Source organism: Odocoileus virginianus, chromosome 13 (genome assembly GCF_023699985.2).
Source record: "Odocoileus virginianus isolate 20LAN1187 ecotype Illinois chromosome 13, Ovbor_1.2, whole genome shotgun sequence".
Lineage (NCBI taxonomy): Eukaryota > Metazoa > Chordata > Mammalia > Artiodactyla > Cervidae > Odocoileus > Odocoileus virginianus.
In genome coordinates this window covers 60,479,857-60,507,022 of record NC_069686.1, presented here as the reverse complement: position 1 = coordinate 60,507,022, position 27,166 = coordinate 60,479,857, and the positions used below count along the sequence as shown (strand labels likewise).

The 27,166-nt window shown below is 52.1% G+C and overlaps 1 protein-coding gene across 1 annotated transcript in view; it reads left to right on the top strand.

The window, feature by feature from the left end:
- SCTR (secretin receptor) overlaps positions 1-27,166 on the top strand; it is a 67,351-nt gene that overhangs the window by 20,004 nt on the left and 20,181 nt on the right. The window contains exons 3-7 of the mRNA XM_070476315.1: positions 9,380-9,487; positions 14,061-14,164; positions 19,841-19,938; positions 21,149-21,281; positions 23,322-23,475. Coding sequence (XP_070332416.1) covers positions 9,380-9,487; positions 14,061-14,164; positions 19,841-19,938; positions 21,149-21,281; positions 23,322-23,475 — 597 coding nt within the window. The remainder of the gene's footprint in view (positions 1-9,379; positions 9,488-14,060; positions 14,165-19,840; positions 19,939-21,148; positions 21,282-23,321; positions 23,476-27,166) is intronic.

The window sequence follows — 27,166 nt, the reverse complement described above, 5'->3', positions numbered from 1 at the left end:
CCTCCTGGCACATCTGCACTGCATCGTGGCGATGTGTTTGCTGGGCTGGGACAGACTGTGTCACGTTCCTCTAAGACTGAGCTCTTGGTGTGTGTTTGCTGATTGACTCATAAGGGGAATGAGTGCAGACCCTTGACTGGGAGTAGAAAGGGGAGGCCTGAAGGAGACAGGGGGAGACGAGGCAGAGCCTCTGTGGTAGAGGATGCGGATGCTCCCAGCTGCCCAGCTCATCACAGACCAGCCGAGGTGAGAGGTGTGGCCACGTTGCCCATGGCAGGTGCTTCCCAGAGCCTGACCTGCCCATCACCCTGTGGGCGCTGACCTCAGACTGCAGGCCTGGGGAGGCTGTGAATACGCCCAGGTTGACTGACTTGCAGCAGGTCTGACTGTCTTCTGTCCCGCGTCCTACTTGTGCATCCAGGGCTGAGGGGGCTCATTAGGGGCTCCCGCCGGGCTCTGCTGTGAGCTCCTGGGGAGACCTCACTCTCCCCGTGCAGTGAGGCCATCCATCACTCGCAGTGTTTGCCGCTGTGTCCTGCCAGGCCGGTAAGTGAAGGGGGCCAGGGTGACCCCACCCCAGCACAAAGGCTCAGACCTCTTCGGTCTCTTTTGCATTTTGGCCTTCTGCAGCTTTTATTCAGGAAAAAGTGTCTGTTGCTCTGAAAACCTGGTTTAAAAGCCCCTGAGACAGAAGATGTGTGAGGACCCAGCCTCCTGGGAAAGTCTTCAGGACTTTTCTGCTCAGGGGTTGAGAAAGCTGAGCCAGAAAAGCCATCACGGAATTTAGAACGGATGTGGTGGCTGCAGGGGAAGATTCCCTCGATAAACGAAATCAGGAGAAACAGCAAAGCCACGGAGCCCTTGGGCAGGCTCAGCCCCGGCATCCCCATCAGAACCTGGTGGGTGGAGGGGCTGGGCTGAGGCTGCCTGGATGTGGGTCCAAGCCCATAACTCCGCTCAGGAGCATGACTCCTGAAGGCCCTCCCATCGCCCAGGAAGGATCTGTCTGGTGCCCGAGGCCAGGAGGGGCTGGCAGACTCTCTGTTGGGGGTACAGGGTTAATGGTTAAGCTGCCTGGTCTTCCCTGGGGAGGAGGTTAATGTTTGAATGCTAAGAGAGGCCCAGGAAATGCCACTCACCAGACTGTCACCAAACTCGGCACACTTATCACAGATGAAAAATTAACTCTTCAGCTATTCCGGGCTAGGTGACCAAAGCCTTCCCAGTGTTTCCTGGGAGCATTTCAGGGTCACCCGAATAGCTGCATGGCCTGCCCTACTGGGCCCTTTATCACTCTGTTTTCAGAAGCCGATACCCCCTCAGAGCTGGCTGGTGGAAGGGCTCTGCCTCACCCTAGGGAGGAATGTTCCAGAGACAGAGTGGTCGGACAGACCTGGGCAGGTGCATGCTGTGTCACTTGGGGGCTGTGTGACCTCTGGCAAGACCCCGGTCCTCTCTGGGTCTTCACGTCCTGGCCTTCAGAGTGGGAACTCGCCATCCCCTTTTCCTTGTCTCTTTGCCAGTGGGCCCCCCACTCCCAAAGAACATGGGCTGCCTTCTAAGGGGTTGGGGAGGGGTCAATGTGCCTTTTTATTGAGGTGAAATTCACATGATATTAACCATCTTATTGAACAAGTCAATAGCATTTGATGCATTCACAGGGCAACCACCACCTCTATATAGCCCCAAAGCATTCTCATCTCATCACTCCAAGATAAAACCTGTGCCCATTGCTCCTCATCTCCCTCCTTCCTGGGCCCCACCTGGCAACCATACATCCACTCCCTGTCTCTCTGCATTCGCTGACTCTCTTCATTTCGTATGAATGGAGTCACAATCCGTGACCTTTGAGTCCATCTCCTTCCACTAATGTTTCCAAGGTTCACCCATGTAGTGGCACGTATCAGTATGTCTTACATGCTGGCCTTTAATGCATTTTCTCTAACAAACATTCCAGGTCCTTTTCTGGATTCTCCTGGCCCCTGATGGCCTCTGGCAGACAGACACCCTGGGACAACCGTCACCTTATCCAGAGCTCACCTGTCCCTAAACTTTCCTTGCCACAGCTGACCCTGGCTCATTTTTCAGAAACAAGAAACTTACATTTATGGAGCACTTTGGACATTTTTTTTTAGTTCTTAAAGCAACCCATGCAGTTAAGTACTATTACCATCCCACCTCACAGATGAGGAAGTTGAGGCTCTTAGAGGCACGGGATCATCCAGTGCTGAAAGAGGACTCTCAGCCCATATCTTTTGACTGCAAATCCTGAGGATTGTTTGTTTTGCGATCCAGACTGAACTGTGAGTGACTGATATTCTCATTCTCCCCAAGAAGATTTGCATTTGAAAAAAGAAAAAAATAAAGGAAGAGAGAGACTGTTGGTGCCAATTAATGTCTAATTAGAGTGAGAGACAGCGTGAAAGGAAGCGTTTCAGCTGGAGGAAGGAGAGCTTGTGGGTGATTGAGGAGGACTCTTCGGGGCCAGTGCAGTTTGTACAGTCTGGGAAGGAGGAGGCTCAGGATCAGTGCTCACAAGCTCAGAAGCACTTGCCTTGGGCAAGCCTCTTGGAGGGAGAAGAACCAACCTACCCCAGGGAAGCGGCAGCCAGCCTCCCACTCAGAGGGTCTGTATCTCATCCCTTGCAGCCTCCTAACTGCACGACCCTCTCTGCTTGGATTCTTTCAGTAGTGGAGAGCTCACTACTCCCCAAGATAGTTCATCCCAAGGAATAGCTTGCGCTTCTCAGTTTAAAGAGAAGCACCCCGGACTCTCTGTTGTGCCTGCCTCCTGTGCTGTGCTTTTTAAGGCCTTTGCCACCTGGGCCTCCAGTTCCTCTCACCCCACCCTGACCACCTCTGTGTGTGGTCCAGCAATCACACGCAGGGCAGCACGGTCCCGACCTCAATGCTGCAGTTCAGGTCATTCACACAGCCAAGCAGACCTCCTTAGGGTGCCCTTGGGGGTGGGCTGAGGAAAGCAGAGGGAGCTGGATGAAGCCAGGAAACCGCTGCTGGGTATGCTTGTCTGGATGTGTCCCCACAGCCGTTTCCCCTCTGGGTTTTCCCGCTGTCTGGGGCAAATGGGCAGCAGGGCCCTTGAGCCTATTTCAGGAACCTTCTGTTCCCTGCGTATCACAACACTCTTGTCTCCCTAGTCTGAGTGAAGTCTTGCTCTGTATCTGTTTTTTTCAGAATTATGATTGCAAGATTTTCTTGCAATCAAGAAAATCAAAATTATGATTTTCTCAAGAATTATGATTGCACTAGAATTCCTCTTTATCCCCCTGCCCCGGGGGCCCTTTGGAAACAGGTCAGGGAGATTGTAAGTTTTCTTGCCTTCTCGGAGGCTATGAACCAGTAATCTGAGAAGGAAGGGGAGAAAAAAGGGAAAAAAATACCAGGAGGAAAAAAGATCCACTGCACACACACATCATTTACTTCCCACCAAAATTCTGGGTGGCACTATTTTATAGATGAGGAAGGAGGGGCTCATACATGTAAGTGGTGTGTTCATGTAAGTGGTGGTGTGTTCTGTCCCCACCACACTCTGCCGCGGGCACTGGGCAGGCACCCCCTGCTGCCCACATGGCATTAGTGGCCCGATGGTGTCTTTTCTCGTTTCCCTAGCTGAACTTCCCCCCGTCTTCCCTCCCATCCCCCCCAGCAAGGTGGTCAGTGCTGACAGGTGGGCTCAGAGATGGTAGAGGGGCGGGGAGGCCTTGGGCCCTGCTTGCCTCGCAGCAGCCCTGCCCCCCCTACTGGCTCAGTAACAGTAGATCTGCTTCCAAAACTCCTCCATCTCTTACCTCGTGGGTCCCCCTCAACCCCGACTCAGGCACTGAGCTCTGCAGTCTGGGTCTAAAACTCCCAGCCCTCCCCTAACCCGGTGACCTGGGTACCGTGCCCGGGCCCCAGGGGAGGCCAGACCAGGACGCCACGCCCTCTCTCTCGTGCTCCACCTGTGCAGCCGTCCCTCACTCAGAGCAGGAGCCGGTAGGGAGTGGGGCCCAAGGCCCTCCGTTCACACCCTGGAGCAGTGCAAAGGGGGCCCCTGCAAGTAGTCAGCAGGCCAGTCTGCTCCCTGCTCCCCCAGCCACAGACCTCCCAGCCCACCTGCACCATGCACCGTCTGTACTGTGGCCTCCATAGTGTGTTTTCCTTTATATCAATGGGTTGACTCTTTTTTTCCATCATGCTGTACATTAGATCTTAGACTTACTCATCATATATGGCTTCTCTGGTGGCTCAGTCAATAAAGAATCTGCCTGCAATTCAGGAGACCCGAGTTCAATCCCTGGGTCTGGAAGATCCCCTGGAGAAGGAAATGGCAACCCACTCCAGTATTCTTGCCAGGAGAACTCCATGGATAGAAGAGCCTGGTAGGCTACGGTCCATGGGGTCGCAGGGGTCAGACACGACTTAGCAACTAAACCACCACCATCATATATAAATCCAACTCTGTAATCTTTGACCAAGCTCTCTGTCTTCCCCCCAACACCCGCCCCTGGTAACCACCGGTTCTATTCTCTGCTTCTATGAGGTTAACTTTTTTGGATTCCACACACCAGTGAGATGATAACAGTGTTTGTCTTTCTGTGTCTGGCTTTTTTCACTGAGCATAATGTCTTCTAAGTTCATCCATGTTTTCACACATGGCAGGATTTCCTTTTTAAAATATTAAAACATTTTTAGGCTGAATGATATTTCATCATGATTTTCTTTATCCGATTCATCCTTTGATGGACACTAAAGTTGTTTCCAATCTTTGGCTATGGCAGTAATGCCGCAGTGAACATGGGGCTGCAGATAGCTCTGGAGACAGTGAGTTCATTTCCTTCGGATGTGTGTCCAGTAGTGAGATTGCTGGATCATTTGGTGGCTCTATTTTAATTTTTTGAGGAAGCTCCACTGTTTTCACCAGTGGCTGCACCAACTTGCATTCCCACCAACAGTGCATGAAGGTTCTCTTTTTTAAATTGACTTTTTTTTTTTTTAACTTAGCCTCATCCTAAACAGCAGTAACTACAAAATCATGGCTGTGATATACCTGTTGTATAACCTTTTAATGCATAGTAAATTCTTTTTAAAAAGGTGTAACTATTAAAATTAAAAGCGTTCAACCATGTACCAGCCACCGGAGCCTACCAGTGAGACGTGCTCCTCACATGCTGGGCCAGGTCTGGTCCAGTGCTGAACCTGTCCTGACAGCGAGGCCACGGCTGGGGGAGGCTGGCCATGTCACAGGGCTTGGGACATGCCTAGTACCGTGTGGAGTTGGTGTCCACGCCTGCTGCCGCCAACGGTCCACCTGGAGGTGGGATGCGAGCTCCCCCAGCCCGGAGGTGGGATCCTAGCTCCCCCAGCCTGGAGGTGGGATCCGAGCTCCCCCTGCCTGGAGGTGGGATCCGAGCTCCCCCAGCCTGGAGGTGGGATCCTAGCTCCCCCAGCCTGGAGGTGGGATCCGAGCTCCCCCTGCCTGGAGGTGGGATCCGAGCTCCCCCAGCCTGGAGGTGGGATCCTAGCTCCCCCAGCCTGGAGGTGGGATCCGAGCTCCCCCTGCCTGGAGGTGGGATCCGAGCTCCCCAAGCCTGGAGGTGGGATCCGAGCTCCCCCTGCCTGGAGGTGGGATCCGCGCTCCCCCTGCCTGGAGGTGGGATCCGAGCTCCCCCTGCCTGGAGGTGGGATCCGAGCTCCCCCTGCCTGGAGGTGGGATCCGCGCTCCCCCTGCCTGGAGGTGGGATCCGAGCTCCCCCAGCCTGGAGGTGGGATCCGAGCTCCCCCTGCCTGGTGGTGGGATCCGAGCTCCCCCAGCCTGGAGGTGGGATCCGAGCTCCCCCTGCCTGGAGGTGGGATCCGAGCTCCCCCTGCCTGGAGGTGGGATCCGCGCTCCCCCTGCCTGGAGGTGGGATCCGAGCTCCCCCTGCCTGGAGGTGGGATCCGCGCTCCCCCTGCCTGGAGGTGGGATCCGAGCTCCCCCAGCCTGGAGGTGGGATCCGAGCTCCCCCTGCCTGGTGGTGGGATCCGAGCTCCCCCTGCCTGGAGGTGGGATCCGAGCTCCCCCAGCCTGGAGGTGGGATCCGAGCTCCCCCTGCCTGGAGGTGGGATCCGCGCTCCCCCTGCCTGGAGGTGGGATCCGAGCTCCCCCTGCCTGGAGGTGGGATCCGCGCTCCCCCTGCCTGGAGGTGGGATCCGCGCTCCCCCAGCCTGGAGGTGGGATCCGAGCTCCCCCTGCCTGGTGGTGGGATCCGAGCTCCACCAGCGCTCCACCAGCACTTTGCCTCTTGGGGCCTGGGTTCCTCATCTCTGCTTGGGGGCAGTGACCCTACTCGACCCCTGCATTGTACAGCGCCAGCCTGGACAGCCCCTTCCCAGCCTTTTCTTCCCCCTGGCCAGTAGGAAGGATATGGGCATGAGCCAGCTGTGGGGGAAACTGTCCCTCTCGCTCTCACCCCCCATCAGCTCCTCCCTTGCTTTCTGCCAGCACCAGGCCATTGTCCCTGTGGGCCAGACCTGATATGACCCAGCTCAGGAAGCCTGCCAGATGCCCTGGCACCCTTCCCATCTGTCTGGCTGGCCGGACGTGGGTTGGGTTGTCCGGCCTCAGGGACTCAGGCCAGTGCCCTGGCTGACCTGACCAGCCTCAGTCCTGAAGCCATGGCTCCCAAAGTGGGGGAAGAGGCTCCTTCGTGTGCCCGCAGTGGGCAGCGCCCCCAGCGCTTCTAGGAGGAAGGGCGGCTGCATTGTAAACGGGGCTTCTGCGGAAGGAGGCAGGATGTGGGGTGCTGTGCCAGAGAGGAGGCACCCTGTGCCCCTTGTCTGGGGCCTCTCGGGAGCACGTCACTGTCCCAAGGGCATCCGGGGAGGCGACAGTCACTCAGAGGCCTGGCGAGCCACGCCCATGGCGGGAACCTGGAGGACCGGTGCCCGGACAGTGCAGAACCTTCCCGTGTGCCCTGGGGACGTTCGAGAAGAAAGAAGGTCCAGCCCGCCCTCTTTCGGTGCACACGGTGAAAGTTGGGGTGAAGGCTCTGGAACATCCAAGGGGGTTCTCATGCCCCACTTTCCTCAAAGAACTCAGGCCCTGGTCCTTGGCCCCCTGGAAGCTTCCAGTGTCATTGTAGGAGCGCCATCAGGCCCCACTCTGAGTCCCCGTGGCATTCTCCTCCTCTGTCTCCCCCCCCCCCCCCCCCCCCCCCATTGCTCAGGGCCACAACCTCCCGGGGCTGCTCTGCCCCAGCCAGGCATCTTTCCCTAAGAAACTGGGGCTGGTGCCTCTGGAGACAAGCAGGTGGGCAGAGCCCATGAGGTGGCACCCAGGAGCCTGGCTGGACAGTTACCTCACAGCCCTTCCGTTTCCTGGCTGGGTGACTGTAGGTACCCACCTCCTTGCTTTGTCGCTTCATTTGTAAATGAGGGCAGAGTCAGGTGCCTTGCAGCACTGCTGTGGGTGGAATGCCCTCCTGTGTGTAAAGCACAGAGCAACTCCTGCTGGCATCAAGCAGAGCTGGCAAACAGAGGACGTGGGATTCAGAAATCATGTGTGGCATCACAGCGAAAGCCCATTTACAAGGAGTGGGTGATGAGGAGGGGAACAGGGGCCAGAGACTCGGGCATTCATCCTTTCCTTAGGCGCTTGTTGAGTGCTTGTGCCATGCCCAGTTCTGTGGGCACAGGCCTCCAGCGGTCATGAATCAGACTGGTTCCTGCTCTTTAGATCCACTGCCTGGGGCGGGGAGCCATTTGCACCCAGGCACCAGGAGGAGCCCTGCCCCCTCCAGCTGTGACCTCCCCTGGCCTCTCACAATCATCTTGGATGGGCTCCCGGAGCCCAGGGCTGGTGTGAGCCCAGAAGAAGGGGCCTCTGCGGTGGGAAGGGAGGGATGCAGTATGAAGATTCTCAAAGCAAAGCCTAATGACCACATACAGAACCCCTGTAGGGAGGTCTTAGCCTGCAGATTCCTGGGGCTCAGGACAACGGAATCAGAATCTCCCCACTGACACAGATGTCCACTGCAGGATCAGTACCTCTAAAGTGGGACAGATCGCCAGGGAGACTTCACGTGGAGGGGATAAAAGTGTCCAGGAGGATGCTGAAACTTTGAGCCTGGTTTTATTCATGCCTGAAAAGAGACTCTTGCTCTTTATAAAAACTGGGAATTAACCAGCTGGGTAATCCAGGGACCCCTTCAGACTGCACCTATCCATCAGTCACTGGAGCTAAAAAATTGCCCTGCAGGTCAGAGGACCCAGCTGGGTTACCCCTCCCCCCCCAATGCCAGGATGAAACAGAAAAGGACTTGGTGAGGAAGAGGATTGGGAGGGAGCTGCCGTTCCCTGGCACCCAGTGAGTGCCAGGCTTTCCACGTGGAGGTGATCTCTTCCCTGGACAACCTCAGGAGGGCTTGGGCAGCAAGGTGTGGTGGGAGGATCGGAACCCAGGTCTCTGGGACTCAAGAATCTTGAGTTCTTTCTGAAGGTTGTGGGCTCCAGGGTGCTGTGGTCTGCTTTATGTTCCCCAGACTGGATGCAGGGTGACTGCGGACCTCATGGTATCACCTCTATTTCCAGTGTGCTCCAGACCTTCCTGGGTGATGTCCTCCGAGGTGGCATGGGCCCCCAGAAGTCTGTCACAGGAGCAGTTTCTCTGGTTCTCTTCCCCCGGGATCTTCTGTGGGAGAATTGGTGGCTGGTTCTGTTAAATGATAATTTTTAACAGAGTATCCTGCCAAACATTGTACTTAAGTAATGAGAGAGCCAGTAATACATTAACCACCGGTTCACAGGAGAATTCAAAGTACTGTACATATAAGGCAAATAGATGCAAAACTGACTGAAAACGATTTTGTATAAATTCTAGGTAATTGATAGTCATGCAAATGCAAAGAAAGTGACAGAAATGTGGATCCCACATTTCTTTGGACAGGAATCATTAGCATGGCCATCAGTTATCTACAATTTATAGAGTTGCGAAATAGCTCAAAGACACAAAAGGCCAGAGAACCTCAGAATCAGGTAAACCAGAAGGCTGTGCTTAAGACAGCACCTAGTTTTGCACTGCGGACACACAATAATTTTTTCATGTCAGAGTCTTTCAGTTACCCGAAGTGGGCCACTGATCTGGCTCTGAGCTTCCTAGCAGCCAAACCAAACAAAGAGGAAGCAACCTCAAATTCAGTGTCCATAAGGACAGATTTATACTAGCTGCTCACCGTAAGTGCAACTTTGCGTCGTGTTGAGACCAATTTATCCTTGGGAGGGATGTGGGGGGCAACACCAGACGCAGGCGCTGGAGGTGTGCTAGGCTGTGGGTGGTGGTGGTGGTGGGGGGGCGTATCCACATTGAGACCCTGTCTGATCCTGCTGCTCTTCTTGGCAGGCTGCCGGGGGCTATGGGACAACACCAGCTGCTGGCCATCCTCTGCGCTGGGACAGACAGTGGAAGTGGCATGCCCGCGGTTCCTCTGGATGCTCGTGGGCAGGAATGGTAACAACTCAGCCCGGGGGGCCGACTGGGCAGCTGTGGGGCAGCCCTCCGGGTGGGCCTTGGCCTGGAGGCGCGCGGCCAAGACTTCTCTGGGGACAGGGAGTGAATGGGAGGATGGGAGTGGTCCCTGCTGGCGACTGGAAGCCTCACTTGGGGGTGTGTGGGGTGGGCTGAGTTGTCGGTGCCAAGCAAGGGGCCAGGGGGTCAAATACCAGGGAAGGGTAAAGGAGGCCAGGCCTGCTCCTCTCTGCCCTGTGTTCCCACTGAGGGGGCTCCCCTCCTTCCTTCCACATTTCTGGCCCCTTGGCACCCGGGGCCCTTGCTCCAGCCCTGTCTGGGTCCCGCTTAGCCTGGGCTGGCCTTCCGGGACACTCGCTTCCTCCGTGCCCTCTCTACTAGGCCCTACGGATGAACTCTGCCCTCTCTGGAAGCTTCTGGTCTCCTGAGCGATCTCTCACCCGAGCAAAGCTGCAGTTTATACGGATTTCCTTAATTTTAGACGAGGAAGTGAGGAAGTTGTCTCAGACAGGGAACACTTAGGGACTAACAGGGGCTAACGCTGGACCAAACCCTGTCATGTACTAGGCATTTTTACAGATTTAAACTTTAGTTGTCACAAAACCCCTGCAAACCACAGACCTTTTCTCTCCACTTGGCCCAGTTAAAGAGCGAACATAACAAGGTCTGAGAGGAGTTTAGCTTTGGCTTCAGATTCACAGCTGGGAGGTGAGGAGACAGGGGCTGCAGTTTCCTCTCTCGGCCACCTGGTGTCACTGTGGGGCTGCGGGATCCGCCCACCTGCACGGTCTCACGGAGGCGCTGCCCTCTGCGGTCCTTGCTAGGGATCCGGGGCGTGGTTGGGGGATGAGGGTCGGCGGGGATCATCTCAGCCTGGGGCCTACTGTGCTCATACCCAGCTGCGGGCCCAGGGGATTGGCCAGCCCAGGAGCATAGGTCAGGACCAGTCCAGCCTCAAGTTACTGAGAACCATCTGTCCTCTATCTGCTCTCTCCCCATAAATCCACCTTGGGTCTAGAGTCTGAAGAAAGGCTCCTCAGTAGCATCCCAAGGGTTCCAGGACTTCCCACCCCAAGAAAGGAAGGTGTGTCCAATGAGAACAAGCTGGTGCTCCAGACTCATCCCTTTGAAAGAAGAAAAAAAGTAGAATAAACTAACTCTTTCTCAGGGCACCCACTACATGGGCCCAGGCAGAATGTCTGTGTGGCTGGGAAACCACAGGCTGGATTCTGTACCCAGATACTTGTGTGTCTGTGCTGGAGCCTAGAATATTCCGTCTAGGATGCATTCCTTTGATTCTTAAGAGGGCCCTGGTCTTCCAGTATTTCTTCTTTAAAAACACACTTCCTGAGTGGGGTCAGACCTTGGCTTTCTTTCCCTTCTGTCTTGGTGGGGGATGGGAGCCTAACTGCAGCAGATTCCTAACCTGATGAGGCTTTAGAGAGTCACATAAAAGCTTTGACCTGGCTCTTCCCCTGGACTGCTTGTGTGTGCATGCTCACACAAACACACATATGCACAAAAATACTGGCTGTACTTTTGGGGACCCTTGAAGTGGTCACTGACCTGAACCTAGGTCAGAACCCCTGACATATTAGGAATTAAACTCAGGGGGAGTGGATGGGGGCCCATGGGAACCCACCCCTCGTCTCCTCTGTGGTTCTACTAGGAGCCATGTCAGCAGGGGGCATCGCCTTGTTCACTGCCCTGGGCACCTGGCCTGCATCTTATGCAGCGTTGTCTTGGGAATCCTGCTGGGTCGGTGAGGAGAGGCGTCCAGACAGACAGCCCAGCCTCCAGCGATACACTGTCTGATAACCACTTCTGGATTCCAGGGAGTCTGTGTGCTTTTATTTCAGTTTCTTGTCCAACCAGCCGCCCTTTGACCACCATTCTTTCCTCTCTGACAACCTGGCTTGCTTGATTTAATAACAGAAAGCTTCCACTCATCTCCTAAATTCCAAGACTCCAGGCCCCACCATTTGTGGTCTAGTTCAGAAAGGCCAGAGGCAGAAGGGAAGTAGCCCTATGGCTCCGTCTCTGTGTCCAGCACCAGCCTGGGTTTCCTGCCCCGTCCTGCAGTGTAGGTGATTATTCCCATTTGGTACAGAGAAGTGATGCACCTCAGGCCACGCAGCAGCCAAGAGCCAGTGCTGGGTTTTGAACTTAGATCTGGCTGGTTCTTGACCCGTGCTCCAGGTCTCCTGAGCCATCATAGACCTGGCATGCCTAGAGCCCAAAGGCCACGGTCTCCTGCTGGAGTTGCCTCTGGGATCTCAGGGACGGGGCAGGCAGGAGGGTGGGACAATGACGGGCCACGTCGTGGCTGGCTCTGTTGCCCAATTCTGGGTCATGGTTTTCTTGTCTGAGACAGGCCAGCAAAACCTCCCTCAGAGGAATGCCATTAGGATCAGCGCGTTAACACAGTGGCTAGTTCTAGAAATGGCCACCATGTTTCTCCTGCTGAGTGGAATCTGTTTGGTCCTAACCCCCCAGAGACGGTGGCCTAGGCCATGGGGCCAGTCAGGGAGAATCACACCAGGCCCAGCTCGGGTGGCTGGGGAGCCCCGACAGGATACTGGTTGGAGCAGAAGGAGCAGCAGGGCTCCTTTGTACAGAGCTGGGGTCAGCCCCCTGCGGCCTCGGCAGCAGCCAGGTCTGGGGACCGGAACTCGGCCCCCCTGGCAGCCCAGGGTGGGGGATGCAGCCGAGCTGAGCCAGTCACTGCAGGCGGGGAAGCCCCCCGCGCGGCTTTCCCAACTTCTGTCTTGGCCTGGCAGCTCTTCTACCCCAGTCTTGGGGCTCTCGCTCTAAAAAGCTCCACCGGGGTAAGCTCTTCCCACTTCGCTTGTGAAAACGCTTAGAGAGGGCCCTTCCTCCTCCCTCATTTGCTTTCCTAGCCAGCCAGCCCACAGATGTTTGATGAGCAAGGGCTCTGGGGAGGCAGGCCCTAGGGAGCCCCTGGGGTCTCTGGGAGGGGAGGCAGGGGAGCCACGGTCCCTTCCGTGTGAGAGGGGCACACTAGCCTTGAGAGACAGAGGGCCGCAGTGATCTCGTGGTTTATAGTACAGAGCGGCGCCGAAGGGCGGCTCCCTGCGAGGGGATGCATGTTAGCTCCGCTGATTTTCAGACACTGGGGAGCAGGGTGTGAAGTTATGTATAAAGTAGAACTTCTGGGACTTCCCTGGTGGTCCTATGGCTAAGACTCCACACTCCCAGTGCGGGCGGAACGGGTTTGATCCCTGGTCAGGGAACTAAGATCCTGCATGCTGCAAGGCCAAATCAATAAATAAATAGAGCTTGTTAGTGCAGGAGTAGAACCAGGAGCCTGTGAAAAGTTAATTATGGGCGTGGCCAGGTCCTCACCAACCAGGCAGATTTCTCTGGGGGACTCATCCTTTAAATGGCTGTTCCTAATAGCTCAGTTGGTAAAGAATCTGCCTGCAATGCAGGAGACCTGGTTTCAATCTCTGGGTTGGGAAGATCCCCTGGAGAAGGGAAAGGCTACCCACTCCAGTATTCTATCCTGGAGAATTCCAGCCCATGGGGTCCCAAAGAGTCAGACACGAGTGAGTGACTTTCACTTTTCAGGGCCTGGGAGCAGGAAGAGCAGAGTGAGAAAGGGGGTTAGTACAAAGCCTGTGGGTAAGAATATAGGCCTGAGCCCTGGGGCTCAAATCTCATGTTCTACATTGACTGGAATGTGGTCTTGAGCAAGTTCTTTAACCACCGTGTGCCTCAGTTCTCCTAGCTGTAAAATGGGTGTAGTATTTTCATGTTACAATACATTTTACTATAAAAGTAACAGTGCCGACCTCATAGTCTTGTTAGGATTAAATGAGTTAATACCTCTCACATGCTTAGAACAGTGCCTGGCACATGTGTATTGTTATAGTAGAGCGTGAGGTTTTGTAACTGAGTAAACACATGGTCATTAGTGTGAGGCCAGTGTTGTTTGGCTTGGGGTGTGTAACCTGCCGTTCTTAAGCACTGCATACGGCCTCTCTCATCATCGGAGGCGCTGCCATGCCTGCCAGAGGAGCGTCTTACTATTCTCTGAGGGGCACCCAGCTAGCCGAGCAGTGACCCTGGAAGTTGTGCTGGGCCTGGGGCCTGGGACACGTGTCGGTCACCTCCCTCGTGGTGGAGCCTGGTGCCTGGCCCAGGGGGTGTGGGGCGTGGGTGTGGGTGAGGCCGTGGGGGCCCAGGGGGAGGTGGGCGGTGCTCAGAGGCTGGGAGGTGGGGTGCTCACGGCTCAGCGCCCACCAGGTGTGTAGGTCAAGGGATCCAGAACCGCGGCTCCGTCCCTCACACGTACACGCGCACCCCACTAGGGCTGTGTGCCCACACGCCTTTCCTATCTCTTTTCCGGACTGAGTCTCACAAAGCCTTCAAGGGTCAGCTGAGCAGTTGGAGCTGCCCTGTGGGGTTCGGAGAAAGGGACAGGGTGACAGAAGGAAGCCCCCTCCACCGGCAACTGAGGTGGACAAGGGCGCCCAGAAACCTGGCCATCTGTCCGTTCCCCCGCTCACCCCAGGATGCTTGGTCCCCACAGGTTCCATGTTCCGGAACTGCACACAGGGCGGCTGGTCAGAAACCTTCCCCAGACCTGATCTGGCCTGTGGGGTCAACGTGAACGACTCCTCCAGCGAGAAGCGGGTAAGCCTGCCCCGCCTCCCTGCGGGGTGGAGGGGCCTGGGGAGGTAGCGTGAAGCCGGCCCAGGGCTAGGTCGGCTGACCCGGGGCTGCCCTCCTCAGCCCCACACCCTCCCAGCTCTCTGTCCTGGCCCGCCAGCCTGGAGGGGGGGGACCCTGAGGACCGCGGCGCAGTGGGAACGGCCACATGCCGTGGGGACGTGGGGGCCAGGTTGGCCTGAAACCCAAAACACAGTGATGGGGCTAAGTGCTCGGGCCAGTGTGAGTCTGAACCTGCCCTGTGACCTTGGTGGGGGGTGGGGAGGATGCAACCCCTCTGTGCCTCAATTTCTCCATCTGGGAAATGGGGTGAGTAATGGTCCTGAGCTCTTCAGAAGGAGCAGAGTGAACCCTGGAAGTGCTGGGGAGGGTGAGGGGCCGCAGCGCCTGCTCACAAGGGTCCCTTCTCAGAGGAGACTCAGGCTCCAGGAGGCAGGAGCACCCGGCTGCAGGCAGGCCTGGTTTGAGAGAAGATGCTGGCGTGTGGGCGCCCTGAAGAGGCCATTCTGTTCAGAGTCCTTCCTGAAGGAGATTGGGTGGGGGACTCTAGTGGAGGATGGAGTTCCTTCTCTCCCAGGGCTTATCATCCAATTAGGGAAGATACGTGAGATCTTCAGATCCAGGTGGAATAATTTAATAGGGATTACGCATGGCTTTGGAGGGCCAGTGAATGGGCCCTGACCTCTGTAGAGTTCCGTTTCTGTCTCTGACCTATGTGAAGACAGGAGGCTTGTGTGGATCACCTTTGTAAAGTCTGTAAGATTCAGAAGGATCACATGTATGGATGGCAGGATGGAGGTTCAGAAGGATGCATGGGCTGTAAGTGACAGAAACTTCCAAGGGGCTTCATAAGCTAATGTGGCTCATGTAACTAGGATGTAGAGGACGGGCGTCAGGCGCTTGTAATGAAGCAGTACCACTCAGGATGAGGTTTTTTTCAATCTCTTTTCTTGATAGCCTGGTGACTTATCCCGGGGCTGGGATCCTGTTGTCAGGTGTGTGCCATTGGTGATGGCAGCCGCAGACTCCCAGGCCTGCTTGGCCAGGAGGAGGGACAGCCTGACCTCTCTTGCTAACCGCAGCAAAGCTTCATATGCAAACATCCAGTAAGCCCGTCCTCACATCTCACTGACCCAATGTGACTTGAGCCGGTCCACTTCTGCACCTTTCCTGGCAGAGGGATGGGACACATGCATGGCTTGGACCAGCAATTCTCAAACTTTTTGGCCTCAGAAAACTTTTATACCCTTAGGAATTACTGAGGACCCTAAAGAGCTTTTGGTTTTGTGAGTTATATCTGTTGAAGCCACACTTAAGAACTGTTGGCTAACATTAGTCAGCTGGATAAGAACAAAGGCCAGGGCCTGAACCATGATATTCATGGCTGGGTTGAAACTCTAAAGTGCCAGAGAAGGCACAGAGATTTAACAAAGATAAATGCAGAGTTCTGGACTTAACTGAGAAAATTAATTGCCCAAAAATAGTAAAAAAATAAAAGACTTACTATAACTTCAGCTCATGTAAAAAAATATTAGAATCCCTAAGATTGGTGGAAATTTTTCCAGATCATGGGATACACTGGTCCCTGATGCCAGACCACAGACAAGCACAGCCTTTGTATTTTTAATTTTTTTCATTTTGGCTGTGTGGCTTGTGGAATCTTAGTTCCTCAACCAGGAATTGAACCTGGGCCCTTGGCAGTGAACGTGTGGAGTCCTAACCACTGCCCTGCCAAAGAATTCCCCACAAACTTAGTCTTTTATTCTGAGAACTGAATCATCCTTTCTGAGTGTTAAAATGTATTTTTTTCTTTTAATCAAATGACTGTGAAAGTATGTATTTACTGATTGTCTTTTTGCAACTTCCTGACTTAGCACGCACCAGTTGCCAACAGTGGACTCAGATTAGCAGAAAGGCCAGGCAAAGCTGCCACGTGGATACATAAAGCTGACTTTGTTTACCCGGAGCAGAGGTTAGAAAACTAGGGCCCTTGGGCCAAATCCAGCCTACCACCTGCTTTTGCAAATAAAGTTTTATTGAAACACAGCCACATCCATTTGCATGGCAGGGGCTAAATTGAGTAGTTGCAAAAGAGACGGAATGTTTAAGCTTACATGTTTGCTGTGTGCCCCTTTATGGAAAATGTCTGCTGTCCCCTAACGTAGAGGATGGAGAAGGAAGGGGCCCAGTCAGGACGCACAGCAGAGAGGCAGGTAGCCTCATCCAGGACCGACGGCAGCGAGGCTTCCTTCTGGACCCCTAGCCCTCCGGGGGCAGGTGTCGCAGAGGCTGAGGTCACTGAGCTCACGTCTGGCTTCGGGGGAACAGGGCTCTTTTGGGGTCAGATCTCGAAGACAAAGGCAGAGCTGGCTGGGATGTCCTGAGGGTCACTTGGCGGACGGTAACCCAGCCACAGGACAGCATGCGATACTCAGCCTGGACCCTCTGCACTTGTCATCCATGCCTCCTCGCGCTGCCACGGGCTGACCCGCTGCTTCTGACCCAGGGCTGCAAAACCAGGTGTCTGCTGAGTGAGCTGGTGCCCTCAGCTCTGGGGTGCATCCTGCACATGGCAAGATCCTAGGGGTGACACCTCAGTCTCCAGACTTTTGACATTTCATTGCTCTTTGAAATCCTAAAGGCTAGGAACCGTCGACCCAATGCAACCTGCTGCCCTCTTGAATCCCTGCACTCATTCCTGAGAGGTGGCTCTGGCTTCTGGAGTTGCAGTCACCTCAGTGGGGAAGGGCAGTGTCCCATGGCGGCTAACCTGTGAAAAGTCCCCCCTGCTGTCAGAAGAATTTTGGTCCCTCTGAGTCGAATCTACTTTCTGATAACTTCTGCCCTGTCTGGAGCTTACAGTTCAGTCTTACTCTTTTAGACATCAGTCATTTTAATACCCTTCTTCCCTAACTTTGTTTCCTTCAGGATGTGGTGCACTAAAGTATTTTAATGCACTCTTCAGATGACATGGCCACCCCCCTCCGGAAATGCTCCAGTTCATTAATGTTCCTCTTAAAATAACACACCCAGGCCTGGAACACTCCAGACATTCCAACGTGGCTTGCTCCTCCACAGCACTCCATTAATGAAGCCGAGAAGAGGCCTAATTGTTCTAGCAGCTACCTCATGCCTCATACTTCATACCACAGTCTTAGACTGCTGACTCAGACTTAACAGTGGATAGTGGGGCAGAGGGTGAAGATGGAGAAAATTAACACGGACTGAGGTCTTCTAAGGGCCAGGCATTGTCTAGATACTCTACCCGATACCGTAACTGTTTTTCTAAAAAGCCTGCACGGTGGATATTATCCCCATTTTACAGATGAGGAATCTGAGGCTCCCAGAGAAGTTTAGTGACTTGCCCAGGGTCACACAGAAGTTAAGTGATTTCCCAGGACTGCTGAATAGTGGCAGTCCTAGGTTTGGAGCCCTTGTCTCTTGACTCTGAAGCCTTTCGGTGTTCCCCCTGCATACACTTCTGTAACACCGTGGAGCGTGGGCCACTCAAACCTCAAGGTCGTTTTCGTATAAACGCCTGTCAGATTTCCTCAGTAGTGTCTGTGTGCTGGTGTTTTCTTGTTACCCTTTTCTTCTGGTTACAAGACAATACTTAACACTGAAGAGAAGTGAAAAGTACAGAAAAAAGTGCAAATGAAAATAATGACTGTATCCACCAGTTTATAATCTAATCACTAATATCTAACACAACTCCTTACGATCTTGTTTCTATGAATGTATGAGATTGAACTGCCTGAGATGACCAATATTCAAGCTTTTTGATCTTCAAAAAAGGGAAGAGTCATACAATTCAACCTAACACTTTTCTTTGCATAAAGCAGAAATCACACTGTACATGTAAAAGTGTATTCTGCCTTTTCACTTAGCATTACATTATGTCCTGACATCTTTTGCAACTCTTGATAAGTAGCATTTTAATATAGCCTAATTTTGAAATAATTTGAACTTAAAAGAATTTGGTTAACTATTCTGTTGTTGGGCATTTGCATGTTTTTCATCAAAAATAGTTCTGTGATAAGCATCTTTATGTATAAATGTGCTTTTATATTTCTGACAATTCTTAGAATTAATTCCTAGAGGTGGACGGGAAGTCAGAAGGAATGCGTGTGGTGTTTGGTCGGTGCTACTTTCCAGAGAGACTGAGCCAGTTTTTCACTCCCACTGGACCTGAGGCTTCCCTGGGGGCTCAGTAGTAGAGAATCTGCCTGCAACGCAGGAGACCAACTGCAATGCAGAAGACATGGGTTCGATCCCTGGATCAGGAGGATCCCCTGGAAGAGGAAATAGCAACCCACTCCAGTATTCCCGCCTGGGAAACTCAATGAGCAGAGGAGCCTGGTGGGCTACAGTCCACGGGGTCACAAGAGTCGGACATGACTTAGCAACCAAGCACCGCCACCACATAACCTCACCTACATGGAATATTAGCACTTTTAAATATTAGTTAATGTGGTTGCTAAAAAAAAAAAAATGGAATGGCATTATTGCTTTACTCTTTATTTCTTTGATTCTTTTAGAGACTGTTGTACAATTTATTTTTTGAACCTAAAAAATACAGGTCTTTACATTTGTTTCTATATACATTATTCCACTCCCTTGAGATGTTGAGTCAAAGCTGAGCCAGTAGTGTGCAGTGGCTGCTGAATAAGTCATGACCGCCTGGCGGCATTGATAGGGGCACAGTGTATAGAACAGGGATTGCCGTGTGTAAATCAGGGCCCACTCTGCTTCTCACTGGTCAGAGTACATCTGTAGCTTCTCAAGTGTCTGGTTCAGGGTGTCTTGTTTAAGAAGGACATTCACAAACTGTAGCATGTTAATTGAGGGAAAATAGTGATGGGTAATAGAAAGAGATTAAAGACATGGGGAATACTGAATGCTGAGTAAGTGGGGAACAGTTGGGCAGAAGAACTGTGTTCAGAAAGGACAGACCTCTCTGTAGCATCTTTGTCACTCATCTATAAGTCTAAAGCTATTCTACCATAAAAAAGTTATTTTAAAAATAATGATGAAAAAAAGAAAGGGATTTCCCTGGTGGGTTAGTGTTAAGACTCTGCGCTTCCACTGCAGGGGGCACAGGTTCGATCCCTGGTCTGGGAACTAAGATCCCACATGCTGTGCAGTACGATCTGAATAAATTAAATAAAAATACTTAAAAAAAATAATGATAAAAAAATAAAATAATGATAGGCTTTAGGTATAAGAGAGATTCACTTTACTTTCAGTGACTCCAGAAGCAGAAAAGGGACCAATAGGTGCAATTTAAAAGTAATAGGTTTTAGATTCACTTGAGAAAAGATATCTAATACTTTGCACTGTTGTACAGTCAGTGAGTTCCTCAAAAACCAGTGAAGACGCCGTCCCTGGAGGTATCCAAGCAAAGACTTGAATTCAGGGTGGCGATCAGGGTCCTTGTGTATGGGGTAGAAATTTGAACTGGCATCAGATGATGCCCAAGGTCTTTTCCCAAACCAAGATATCATGAGTCTATGAATTTGTGTGCTTTGGGTGTGAACAGAATAGCAGTCAGAGTTGAAGGGGCTCAAGCCTCCTGGAGCAGGTCAAAGGGTGGATTCAGGCGGTGGGTAGGCGAGCTGACCGAGGCCTCTCTCTCTGCAGTACCAGTACCTGCTGAAGCTGAAGGTCATGTACACCGTGGGCTACAGCTCCTCCCTGGCGATGCTCCTGGTGGCCCTCAGCATCCTCTGTGCCTTTCGGTAAGAACAGGGACCAGCTCTCCATCTCCCTAGCCTTCCCCAGGCACAGCACTTTGGGTCTCTTTTGTTTGCTCAGACCAGAGAAAGGAAGGTCTGGGTGGACCACTTTGTCTTCTCTAGATCTCAGGCTTACCTGTGGCAAAACACTGAAGTTTCTGTGGCCTCCTTCATTCCTTCATTCATTTGACATTTACTGAACATCACTAAGAACTTACTGTGCTGGTTGCTTTAAATGTGTTATTTCTGATGTTCACACAATGTTAAGAGATAGGTATCGCCCTCATTTCACAGATATACTAGCCAGACTCATGTTTGCAAGAAACAGAAATCCATCTTAAAACATCTTAAGAAAAGCAAAGGTGACCTGAAGCTCTTAACTGATAGTTTCAGGGGCATCTGGCTTCAGGTGTGGCTGAATCTAGGTTCTCAAAGGTATGAGCAGACCTAGGTCTGTCTCCTACCATTGCTTTGCCCTGCATTGGCCTCAGGCAGGCTTTAGGCAGGGACAGTAGAGACACCCCCAGCAGCTGCAGAGACACATTCTACTAGCTCAGCAGCACCAGGGCAGGGAGACCCCTTTCTCCATCAGTTGCCGTGAAAGTCCTGGGGGAATTCTTATGGGAGAGCAGGCTTGGGTCACGTGCCCAGCCCTGAGCCAATCACCACAGCCAGGTGTGGAGTGCTCTGATTAGTCAGGTCTCTCAGGAGGGTGGGGGTGGAGTTGTCCACACCCAGAGCTGGAATGGGTCCCCCATATGAAAACCTGGTTCTTATAGGGAAGGAGGGGAACGGGTGGCAGACTTCTGCCCTTACGGCAAGGAGGACACCTAGGCTCTGGTTGGTGAAAGGCTTGCTTTAGGCCGCGTAGCTGAAAAGAGGCAGAGCCTGGATCTGATTCCTCCCCATGGCCTGTGTACTTTCTCTGCCCATCTTCCCCACCCTCCCTTCTAACAGTTCTGGGAGCTGCAGGTGGTGGTCGAGGCAGAATTGAATCCCACTCTTATAATCTCAGCATTTTTTTCAATTGCAGCATGACACAGTAGGCTGGCCACTGGGGGCCTGGGCTCGCATTCGGGTTCTGCCAACAGGGAAATTCATAGAGGTGTCACGTCCAGTATCTGGGTTTCCCTGGCGCATGGGGTAGGGGGTGGGGGCGCTGAGCTGGACCCTCCGGCTCTGCCACCTATGGCCCTGCATTCTTTTTCTCCAGGAGGCTCCACTGCACCCGCAACTACATCCACATGCACCTGTTTGTGTCCTTCATCCTGCGTGCCCTGTCCAACTTCATCAAGGATGCCGTGCTCTTCTCCTCCGACGATGCCACCCACTGCGATGCCCACAGGGTAACATGTCGGCATGGCCCATGGTGTGGCCAGGCCTGCCTGCTTCCCCCCCAACCCCATTCATTGAGGCTGGATTTAATGCCTAGAAGCAAAGGGGCCAGCACTGGGGCTGGAATAGGAGGTTCAAGGAGTCCCATGTCCCCACACGTGCAGCCTGGGACTCCTAAGAAGACAGTTTGTTGAGAAGCCGATGGGGCAACTATTCAACTCCCAGTGTCCTGGAGTGGATCAGCCTTTCTGGGATTAGACACATAGCAAGGCTCCTCCTTCCTCTATTCCTGCCAAGCCCCAAATGTAGACAGATGGCCACATCTAGAGATGGTTGGGATTGTAGAAAGAAAAAGGTGAGCATATCCTGCAGGGCAGGTCTGCATCTGCATGCCCAGATGTGCAGCGGAGCATAATCTCACCCTCTTCCTCCTTCTGAACGCACAGAGGAGTGTTCATTCATTGCAATATCACTCTGTGTATCAGTTGAGTATCTCTTCTTCTGTACACAACACAAAGCTATACATCAGCAGCTTAAACGGCTGGAGGTTGTGCCCCACAGAAGTGGTCCACAGATGGGCAACGCAGAGGTGGCACAGTGGCTCCTTGCCACAGTGACCACAGTCCTTTTCCCTTTCTGCTCTGCCAGCTTTGATCCCATGCTTTATACTGCATGTTAGCAACGTGGCTGCTGCAGCCCCACACCTCACAGCTATGTTTTGGGCAAAAAGGAGGGAAGTCAAGGTTAAGCATTTTTCTCTTTGGGAGGCTTTGGCTTTTCATTTGGAACAGAATGTGCTTCCCAAGAATGTGTTCACATCTCACTGGCTAGAACTACGTCATCTGACTACATCTAACTACAGAGGAAGCTGGGAAGTTGAGTTTTTTTACTATCGTAGTCTCCATAGTGTAGGCAAGCAAGGGTAAAGGGGACTGGAAATTGAGATTGGTTTAATCAGCCTTCCTGTCGCTTCCCACCACTCACATCTGTAATTGCTTATGGTTCTGTTAAGTTTGTGTATTGCTTATAGTTTTTCATGTGTGTATTTTCTGACTCAAACTGAGACGTCCCTCAAGCTGGGCCCCTGTGTTCAGGGAGATTTCCAGGATGAAAGAAGAGTACAGCGTGGAGTCAGAAGATTCTGACCCCACCTCATCACTGACCAGTGAAGTCCAGCAATGCCCAGCAGGGAACCTTTTCAGGTTCTTCTAAACTGTAGACTCACCAGCCAGCCGTGGGCCATGCCTGGAGTGAGTCTCCAGGAGACCACAGGCAGGGTGCATACCTGGCCAGCAGGTGGCCCTGGGCCCTCTGTGGCCGTGACCCTCCTGTATTTTGTCAGCAGCCCTCTGGCCATCCCAGGAGCTGTCCTCTCTTCAGGGAAAGACTAGGGAGAGAGGATGAAAGGAAGGGAGACCCTCACAGGGTGTCAGTGGGAGCCGTGAGGGCATGGAAGCCTCGTGCCCCACAGTCCTGCAGGCATGGCTTCCTGGGATCCCGACAGGCGACACGGCTGTCCCCTAAGCCACGGCGGCAGGCAAGGCCACCCCGTGGCACCCCCCTGAATGTTTCAAGGTCTGCAGTCCAGATGCAGCGCAGGCGGGGCTCCTGTATACTCTCATCAGTATTGATTGTCCCTTCTCCATCTATCTCTAGGAAACTTAACGAGGGAAGAATTTTATTAACCTTTTGCTCAGAAATCCATTTCCCTCCCTAGGCCTCAGGTTCCTCCTCTGAAAAATGCCCTTGTTTGCTGTTGGGAGTTGGGCAATATCTGACACAGTTTGCCAACTGGCGGCCAGTTCCAGAATTTGAATGCTGTGCCTGCTGCTGCAGCAGCCCATTGGCTGTGCTGACAGAGCCCGCTGGCCTATGCACTTCCAGCCTAGAGACATCTACGAGCCTGGTCTTCTGATAGCAGAAGGCCGGGGGGATGGCCGTGGGACTGAGAGATGCTCTCGGTGGCCTCGCTGCTGACTCCTCCTGCGCCCCTCGTCTCCTGGAGGGAAGCCCAGGGTGGTGGCCTGTGACTCAGCTGCCTCTCTTCGTAGGTGGGCTGCAAGCTGGTCATGGTCTTCTTCCAGTACTGCATCATGGCCAACTACTCCTGGCTGCTGGTGGAAGGCCTCTATCTTCACACACTCCTTGTCATCTCCTTCTTCTCAGAACGGAAGTGGCTCCAGGGATTTGTGGCCCTCGGCTGGGGTATGTTCTCTAGGGCACGGTGACTGCGTCACAGGTGGGAAAGGATACGGAGGCAGTAAACGCTTGGGTTCCAGTTTCAGTTCCACGCTTAGTGAAGTTAGTGAACTTGTGTGATCTTAGACAGGTTGCTTGGTGGTTAACTCTCTGGCCTCAGTTTGTCTGTCAAATGGGAAATAATAGCTGAAACCTAGCCCTGATTTCTGGCATCCAAAGCCTTTTATGATTTGATACCCCCAACACCTGTTGCCTTATCTTCCCTAGACATTCCATTCATACGTCCTCGTTCTCACTTCCTTTCTGTATCAGGTAGGGTGCTTTTAACTGTAGCTATCAGAAAACCTGACTGAGATAGGCTTTAATCTTAAAAGGAGTTCATCGGTTCATATAACTGATGAGTCCAGGGATCACCATTCAGGTGAGGCTGAATCCAGCAGCACAACATCATTTCTTTTTGTTTTTCTACTTCACCTCCTGTAACATCAGTGTTATCATTAGGCTGGTGTTCCCAGTGTAACTGTCAGCAGCTTCTGGGCTTCCTCCTGGATTCATTGCTACATCTAATAAAAGAAAGAGGCTGTGTCCCAGCATTCCAGCAAATACTCAGGTTCACTCTAATTGTTTCATACACATCCTTGAACCAATCATAGGGGCCTGAGGGAGTGGAATCCTCTGATTGGCTTAAGCTACCCAAACACAGAGCTTCTCAAAGGAAATTCAGGATTCAGTCCAGGAAGGAGAGGAAATGGTAGTAAGACAGCCAACTGCAGGTCCCATTGCTTCTCTTCCCCCTTTCCTTTCTGGTCAGTGAAGGTGATAACAATTCTGATTTCTTGAGCACCTACTGTATGTCAGGCATTGAGCTGAGCACTTTAATCATCACAACCTCCAGAGGCCTCTTAGGAACCTTGGCTCAGAGACGTGATATAACATGCTCAGCTCACACTGTGGACAAGGATAGAGTCAAGATTCAAACCAAGGCCTGTCTCTTTGCAAAGCCCCTTAACTCTTACTCTGCCACAAACAAACACCCATCCATCCTTGCAGTCATACACACGTCCATCAATCTATTCATCTGCCACCCATCCATCCATCCTTCAACTGTTCATTTGATAAACATATGTAAGCTCCCCACTGGGTTCTAGACAGAGTCAGATTTCTGTGAGTGACTCACAGGCTTACAGAGGTAGTCATGTGTACCAGTCTTTAGCTTCATTTACTCTCTTCTTGGTGCCTTTAATTAAGAAGTGCCCCTGCTAGGAATGCCCTCCACTGTCTTTTCTGCTTGTCTAAATCATGTGCAAGGGTTCTGCCTCTATCAGAAAGTCAGGGAAGTTGCCTGAATTGGCAGAGTTTGCCATGCCCTCCTGCTTCTGAACTCTTGACAGTCTGATTAACACATGACCCTCGGCCAGCGGAAGCTGTAGGGCCCTGCTGATCTGGATTTCCACACTGGTCAGTAGTCCCCAGGGCCTGGGACAAGGGACTTGCCTTATACAACCAGCTCTGCCCCAAACATCCCCAGTATGGGACCAGCTCCCTGAGCCTTGATTCCCGTATCTGGCAGCATTTCCCTGGATGAACATGGACGGTTTCATCATCTATAATATCAGGGTCATAATTTATTCAGCTTTCTTTGAGCACTTCTTTGTGCTCAGAAGGGCTTATGGAGATTCCAAAAATAAAAACGGTCCCACCAGTCAAGGGGTTTGTAGTCTAGCAAGGAGACAAAATTGCACTGTGATAATATCTCCATCACAGATTCTTAGGAGGTTTAATGAGATGAGAGCCTTCTTTTCTTCCTCAAATATTTATTGAGCATCTACTATATGCCAGGGGTTAGAGCTGCACATAAAAGAGCACCAGTTCCTTCTCTCCAGGCCTCTGCGCCTGCACAACCCCAAGGGGACATGAAGGGACTCAGGAAGGTTGAAAGCTTTCCAACTGTGAGAGACTTTTCTCTTGCAAAAGCAGCAGTTCCTGCCTCAGTTTGTACTTATTCCCTGCCCCAGGCCCCGAGATAAGTTGCTTAAATGAGTAGTTGGTCAACCATAAAACTTTGCAAAAAAGTTTCCTTTTTTTTTTTCAAATTAGAAAAAAAAAATTACCATAGTCTCATCTATTGAACATTTTCTGGGGTCTCTTTTTAGACTTTTTTATACTCCTAGTATTTCCCACTTGATTACAATCATCCTGTATGTAGAATTTTGAATCTTGCCTCTTTCCTTAAACAGAAGCATGCTCTGTATTCTTTCAAATCTTCAATAAATATTTTTAATACTCTGTGGATGTATATAACCAAATACCTGTTTTTTTTTTTTTTACGTTAAGATTGCTTCTCATTTTTCACTGTGACAAATAACACAGTGAGGAGTGCTTTTGTGGGCAAAGCTTATTCCATGTGGAATAGAGAATCCTGGAATTGGGACCCCTGAGTCAGAAGGCACAGGCATCTAAACTTTTTAATACTTATCCAAAGCTTTTACTTTTTCAAGGTGGCTGGAGTGTCAGTCTGTGCCCAGAAAAGTGTGACACCTCCGGCTTTCGTAGGAGATGCATGAAGCTCCCTCCCACTCACGGAAGGAGCTCAAGCCAGTGCTTCCCCAGCTGGAGCTGCATTGGAATCATGCAGAGGGCACGTCCACCCGCTCGGCCCTGGGCCTCTCCCCCGGCCAGAGTCTTGGTCTGGTGGGCAGGGGTGGAGCCTGAGACTCTGCATTTCTCTCTGGGCCCCAGGTGATGCTGACACCCCTGTCCCAAGGGCCACACTTAAAACCATAATTTATGCAGTGATCAGGTTTTCTAACTTTTCCACTGACTCACTGTTAAAGATGTAAAACAACAATAAACAAGTGGCCCTCAGAGTCCATATTTGCCCAAAGTACCCAGAATTTAGGTAAAGAAATTTTTTATCAATGTCATACATGCACTTGTTTTAAAGAATTAGATAGAAGTACAAGTCTAGGACTTCCCTGGTGGCACAGGGGTAAGAATCTGCCTGCCCATGCAGGGGACATGGGTTTGATCCCTGGTCTGGGAAGATTCCACATGCCATGGAGCAGTTGAGCCTGTGTGCCGCAGCCTCTGAGTCCAAGCTCTGGAGCCCCCGAGCCGCACCTACGGAGCCCGTGCGCCTGGAACAAGAGGAGGCACCGCGGCGAGAAGCCCTTGCACCGCTGCAAAGAGTCGCCCCAGCTCTCTGCCGCTCGAGACAGTCTGCACAAAGCAACAAAGACCCAGCACAGCCAAAAGTTTAAAAAATAAATTAGAATTTTTAAAAAGAGGATAAACTGCCTTAAAAAATAAAATGTAAGCCTAAAATGACAAAAAAAAAAAAGTCCCCTGAAAAGGCTCTCACTTCTGCCTCTCAGAGGTAATACCCTCCCATTTTTCAGTTCTTCCTCCTAATATTTACTCTCATATTTCTAAACAATATTCTACTATTTCTTGAGTTGTCCATCTGAGATATTATTGGTTGACTCCTTGTGATGGAAGGGAAGGATATAAAATTCTTCATCTACCACCTCCATCTTCCCATTAGAGTTGTTCACATTTTGGGGCTAGATCATATTCAATGTATAAATCATTATGTCTATAGAAATATTCCTCATAGCTTAGATGGTAGAGCAACTGCCTGTAATTCGGGAGACCTGGGTTCAATCCCTGGGTCAGGAAGACCCCCTGGAGAAGGAAA